Genomic DNA, 6,000 nt, shown 5'->3' with positions numbered 1-6,000 from the left:
TACGCGCCCCGGGCGCCAGTTATGCTCGCTACTCCACTGTGACCTGAGATTTCCAAGTTGCGCTGTTGTCGCGAATCATTTGAGCTGAGATGACTTTATTTATAAATTATGCCGTGCTTAGCTAATATATCAAACTTCCTTTTTGCCAGTTCAATAAAATAAAGATGATCTAGGGGGCTGAAAGCAGAAAACTACTTAAAATACACATAAGAAAGTTGAAGAAAGGGAGCCAAAACGACAGGCGTCTCAAGACCAGAAGAGGAAAATGCTTATCTTCACTGTCATTGGCTGTATACCACGTGACACTCCCGAAACGTTTAGGCAAAGAATCTGTAAGAGATTCTTTGGTTTTAGGCGCTATTTCTGGTTTTTCGCCAACTGCAATTGTGTTTCTCGCCAATTGTTAGCGGTTTGTTTAAATCAAGGATATTGCTTTTTTTTATTATCAAAATGGATATGTTTAAATGTAAATCTTGCAGTTCATCTTTTTATGCGAAAAGATATTTGAAAGCGCATGCACAAAGAATACACGAATTTAAATAATAAAGTTGCACCATTTTCGTGTACGTATTGTACGAAGCAATTTTGTACAAAAAATTCTTTAGCTAAACATAGGATACGTATCCATAATATAAGGCGAAGTAATATTAAATGCGGCGAAGACGAATGCCGGGAACTATTTCCTACTACAGGAGATTTAAGATCTCACTTAGAGACTTGCCATAATTACAGCAATATGACCAAATGTATAAAACTGGAGTTTCAAAAAAAGCAAGGTATGCAATGAACTTTTTATTATTTTGTTTTCCTAGTTCAATTATAAATAAGCAAAATATATTGCGTAACTTCTGTATATAGCCCTTAATCTTTTTACATTAAAATTAAATAGCTTCATTAAAGCTAGTTCAGCAATACATTTATTTGAAGAAACACCATATATATGGTATTATTAATTTAAGCTGTTTCAGCACACAAATATGCATTTATTTGAAAAAATTAACAAATTAATTACTTTGAAACATATAATTTGAAAACATTATAGTTTTAACAATTAAGATTATTTTTCTGTGTGGCTGCAATCTGCATATTTTTATTTACTAATCAGATGCCCTTATTATGAAAATTTATACATTTATTTATTTATTAGACTTTTATTCATGGCTATCGGATGAAGAAAGAAAAACAAAGACTCATTTTGTGGTAGATTCATCTGGGCAGAAACATAAAAATTACACCAGGACGCTGTTTTGCTGTAATAGAAGTGGGACATACAAAGCAAAAGGCAAAGGTGAAAGACAGCTAAAAGCACAAGGGACTTCCAAAACAGGTTTCTCTTGCACAGCTACTGTCATACTAAAAGATTTTGGCAATCGTTTTGAAGCTGTATATTTTAAAGAACATTACAAGCATGAAAAATCCCTTTGTCATCTCCCTATTCCTAAACAAGAAAAGCAAAGTATAGCAGGCAAGTTATGTGTTAGACCGTATTTTGATTGTATTAATTTCTCTTAAATAAAACTATAATTACTTATGCAGTTGGAGCCTTTCTAGCTGTCATTAATATACAGGTGGTTCAAAATTCCAAAAGTGAATGAATTTTAATATTAATGAAGTTGATAACGAAAATCATTCATGGAAAATTCAGATTGGGAGAGAAACACGCGAGTGTGAAATTTAAAATTAGGCTTAACAGCAGACTTAATTTGCATAGATTTTAAATAAAATTATCAGCTTTGAGGACAATGAGACACAGGTATCTCTTCAGGAGTACAAAACTTTTGCAAAATGGAAGGAGTGGGTAGAGCAAAGTAAAGATGAACGTAACACTGTCTGCTGTGGAAAATAATAATGAAGCATGTAAAACCAAGATATTATAATTCTAAATGTGTTATGAAGGAATTAACACATTTATAATTCTAATATCTTAATTTGTTATATTTCATTACTGTTTTATCTGAATGGTTCAATGTTTGTGTTTCTCTGTCAACTGCTTTTAATATAAATTTGGATAATTGTCTTGAAGAAGAGGGACCTTGAAAATGCTGAAGTTTGATTCAAAATCTAGATGAAACTAAGATTAATATTTTATCTGATTTAAAATTATGGTAAATTGTTTTCTCTTGTATTTATGAACAGCATATTAAATATTTATATAAAAGTGATTAATTATCTATATTTAAGTAACCTGAGATTTGTAACAATTGTTTTTCTTATTATTAAATTAAGTATCATATTTCTTACTAATCTACTGTATAGGCATATTTGTAAATTTAAAGATACTTTTTTTATTCCATTAGTTTTTAGTATATAAGATACATCTGTCATGATATTTACATTTTTCAGTAACTATATTATACTAATGAGCTAATAGTCAGTTTAGAGTTTTCGCCAGTAATCTATTGTCACATTTGTGAACAGGTGGTGTGGCTACACCGGACGTTGCCAGAGCGGACACGTACAATTTCGCGATCAGAGCAGACACTTCGAAACTCATCGTGGTTAGAGCTGCACATCTTTTCCCCATCTTAGAACAGATAAAGGGTGCAGATAAATAAGTAAATAAATACTTTTAAAAATTGCAAATATAATTTAAAACAGTATTTTAAGTGGCAAATCTCTTTTACCGATGTTCTCTGTTTTTGCACTCGATTATCGAATTACAATGATAAATACATTTTTGCCAATCATATTTAATTATTTATATGTATTTAAATTGTTATGATATTATAGTGCGAATGCATTTTAAACATAGCGAAATGTAATAAAAATAAAAACTTTTGTGTAAATATAAAATGTAATAAAAATAAAAATTTCAGGGATTTTGTGGAAAACTGTATTTTAGAGTCAAATATTAGAACAGGTGCAGTTACCATAAAATTAATTAGCTGCATTAATGTAAGTAAAAATAAATATTAGAAGTAAAATATACAAAACAGATACTAGTAAATAAATACTAGCTATCCTTTATTATAAAGGCATAAATATAATTTACAATTTAGTCCAATCTAGTTACAAAACTTAAAGATTTTAGACATTTTTCTAAATTGTTTGATGTTTCGAATTCTTTTAGGATGTTTTTAATTCTTTCATCCAATTTTACATATGCTTTTTTCCTTGTTATTTCAGGGTCGCCTAATTCTCTGGCTTTCAAATTAAAAGACACTTTTTTGTGTTTCTTCTTTTAGCATTTTAACTAATAAGTGCACAATAGGCTGGTTTCTGCCAGTGATTGTGTTTAATTTAGAATTCCACCTTTCAACAGAATTATTTGTCTTATGATGCTGTCCATGTACATTCCGTATTTTAATGGGCATATTTTGATTTTCCATTCACTACTCGACAAAAGAATCAATGAATGTGGTAAGTTTGTTAGTGCTAAAAGCTTTTTCCTATACAATGCTCTAAGTATCATCTACATGTTCTATTGGCAAGTAAGCTAAGGCAGAAATCATTCTACAGACATGTCTTATATGTTCGTTCTCTTTATATTCCTTTATTACACCCATTTCTCCTCATTCATCTTATGTCACAAACATTGATTAAAATGAAAGTTACAACCGAATATAGTCGAACTGGGAAATTCTAACATACAGCTATTGATGGCTGCGGCTTCAAAATCAAATTTTATAATGTCCGGCTTCTACTTAGGATACCAACATTTCACTTCCTGAAACATTGCAACTTACGTTGCTTGTGTCTTATAAGGCAGAAATGCAAAAAGCGCTGGATAAATATTGGTCTCAGTTGCTGTACTCCTTAAGTTGATGTTCAAATTTCAAAACACTTACTATTTTATATATTGTTGAAAGAATTGATTAGGGCAATGAAATGTTCATTAAAAAAAAATTTCAGTTGCAAGCTGATATTCTAATATCATACCATTGTTTGCATGGAATTCATATTTAGTAGGTATAAAATAATATAAAATTTTCTTTTCAAGTTCATATAAATGAAAAACTTTATTTTGCATATAGTATATATAATTTTTATCTCCTAATTATCTTTTTAAATTATTGCAGGGGGTGGAAGAGAAACGAATTTTGCAAGATGCAAGATTCTCTTCGAGAGATGATATTGAAACAAAACAGTTAATAACGAGAAAAGACCTGCATAACATTAAGAGGGATTTTGGTCTGAGCATTAATTCTAAAGGATTTATTTTAACAGATGATGAGACAAGTGTTTGGTCCTGGGTTAATACGATGTCACAAATGGAATTCAACCCCGTTCTGATGTATAAACGTCAAGGAGAAAAATATGCAAATGTAAACGAAAATGATTTCATGTTAGCAATAATGACAGAATTTCAAAAAAAAAAAAATGTTGATAGAATTTGGTAATGATAGAATCTGTATTGATTCTACACATGGAATTTCTGCTTATGGATTTGAACTTGTAACATTGCTTGTCGTTGATAAGTATGAAGAGGGCATACCAGTTGCTTTCTTAATATCATCAACAGTATCAGAAAAAATTTTGGTAAACTTTTTTAACTGCATCAAAAAGATCATTGATATCAAGCCAAAGGTTTTCATGAGCGATGATGCTCCCATGTTCTATAATGCATGGGAGCATACATTTGGTTCTTGCCAAAAATTATTATGTGCTTGGCATGTGGACAGAGCATGGAAAGGTCATTTAAATTCTGTGCCAAAACATAAAAGACAAGCAGTGTACAAAACTTTAAAAACTTTAATGTATGAATTAGATGAAGAAATGTTCAACAAAATGTTAGAAACATTTTCTGAGCAACTATGTGAAGATGAAGACACGCGAGAATTCCATAAATATTTTATGACATACTATTTTGAAAGAGCCAAAATGTGGGCATACTGTTTCAGAAAAGGGGCTAAAATCAACACCAATATGTATGTTGAAACATTTCATCGGAAATTAAAATATATTTATTTAGATGGGAAGAAAACCAAACGGGTTGATAAATGTATCATCGAGTTAATTAATCTTGTCAATGATCAAAAGTTTGACACTTACATAAAATATCAGAAAGGAAAAATAACAAAGAAGACAACAAAAACATTTCAACGTCATAAAGCTGCTGAGCTTTTAAATGCTAACTGTGTAAAAAAAGATGATGTATGGGAAGTTTCATCAGAACTGGGAGAAAATTCTTATAAAATTATCAGAGATCATGTTTGTAATGATTTATGCCTCATAACTTGTAGACTTTGTTCATGCTGTTTAAAAGCTTATAAATGTACATGCCATGATTATTCTATTTTAAATAATATGTGTAAACATATACATTTTGTAATCATGTCTGAAAAAAAGACAGAACCTTATATAGGCCCTCTAAACAGAATACCTACTAGGAATAATTATGAATCTTTAACAGTAAGTAAAACATGCATTAGTGAACTTATTCAATCTTCATTTTCAATTTCTGAAAAATTAAACTGCATTGAAAATATGGACATTAATCTTGCTACACAAATAAAAAAGCATTTAAATGTAATTGAACATTTATTAGAAGTTCCTTTGTTAGATAAAGCACATGCTTCAGTTTCAAAAGAACCAACAAATAAAAAAATTGTTCCCCAAAAGAGATTTTATTCAGTTAAAAAACGAAAAGTGTGTAAAAAAGTACAGTTTGGAAATCCTTCAACAGCAGAAAAAAATAATACCAAACCTATTTTATTAAATCAATTAATTGTTAATTCAGATCCCAGCTATGATCATTTGTATTGCAGTGAATTGAATGCCAAAAGTTTAAAAGAAAAGTCACTAAATAATGTTTAAGAAAATTATGCTATTTAAGTATTTTTAAAATTTGTGTATTTATAACAAATTATTTGATTTTTATGTAACTAATCTGGATGTCTCATTTTAATTTAATTATGTATCTTATTATAAATTTAATAAAATTGTTATAACTGTTCTACTGTATATCTAAGCTATGCATTTATCCTATACTTAATCTACGCATACGTTAAATCTATTTATAAAGTCATGCTTTATAATAACTATTCTACTGTAAATGTG

The 6,000-nt window shown here is 29.6% G+C and overlaps 1 protein-coding gene and 1 pseudogene across 1 annotated transcript; both read left to right on the top strand.

Moving 5' to 3' along the window:
• Positions 1-267: 267 nt before the first annotated feature.
• Positions 268-2,027, top strand: LOC146997314 (uncharacterized). The gene is made up of 2 exons (XM_085817328.1): positions 268-776; positions 1,148-2,027. The coding sequence occupies exons 1-2, from the start codon at positions 515-517 to the stop codon at positions 1,510-1,512; spliced, it is 627 nt and encodes a 208-aa protein (XP_085673454.1). The 5' UTR covers positions 268-514; the 3' UTR covers positions 1,513-2,027.
• A 1,986-nt stretch (positions 2,028-4,013) lies between these two features.
• Positions 4,014-5,904, top strand: LOC146997313 (uncharacterized; annotated as a pseudogene).
• Positions 5,905-6,000: the final 96 nt, after the last annotated feature.

The sequence above is a fragment of the Stegodyphus dumicola genome, chromosome 5 (genome assembly GCF_044657685.1).
Source record: "Stegodyphus dumicola isolate Sdum_Otavi_A_Nest chromosome 5, ASM4465768v1".
In the NCBI taxonomy this organism is placed as follows: Eukaryota; Metazoa; Arthropoda; class Arachnida; order Araneae; family Eresidae; genus Stegodyphus; species Stegodyphus dumicola.
This window is presented reverse-complemented; position numbering and strand designations above follow the sequence as displayed.

Bases quoted from the DNA above. Each gene is read 5' to 3' on its own strand.
- LOC146997314 (XM_085817328.1), top strand. From the start codon at position 515: ATGCACAAAGAATACACGAATTTAAATAATAAAGTTGCACCATTTTCG. The intron at 777-1,147 runs GTATGCAATGAA...TTTATTTATTAG, and splicing joins GGAGTTTCAAAAAAAGCAAG to ACTTTTATTCATGGCTATCG.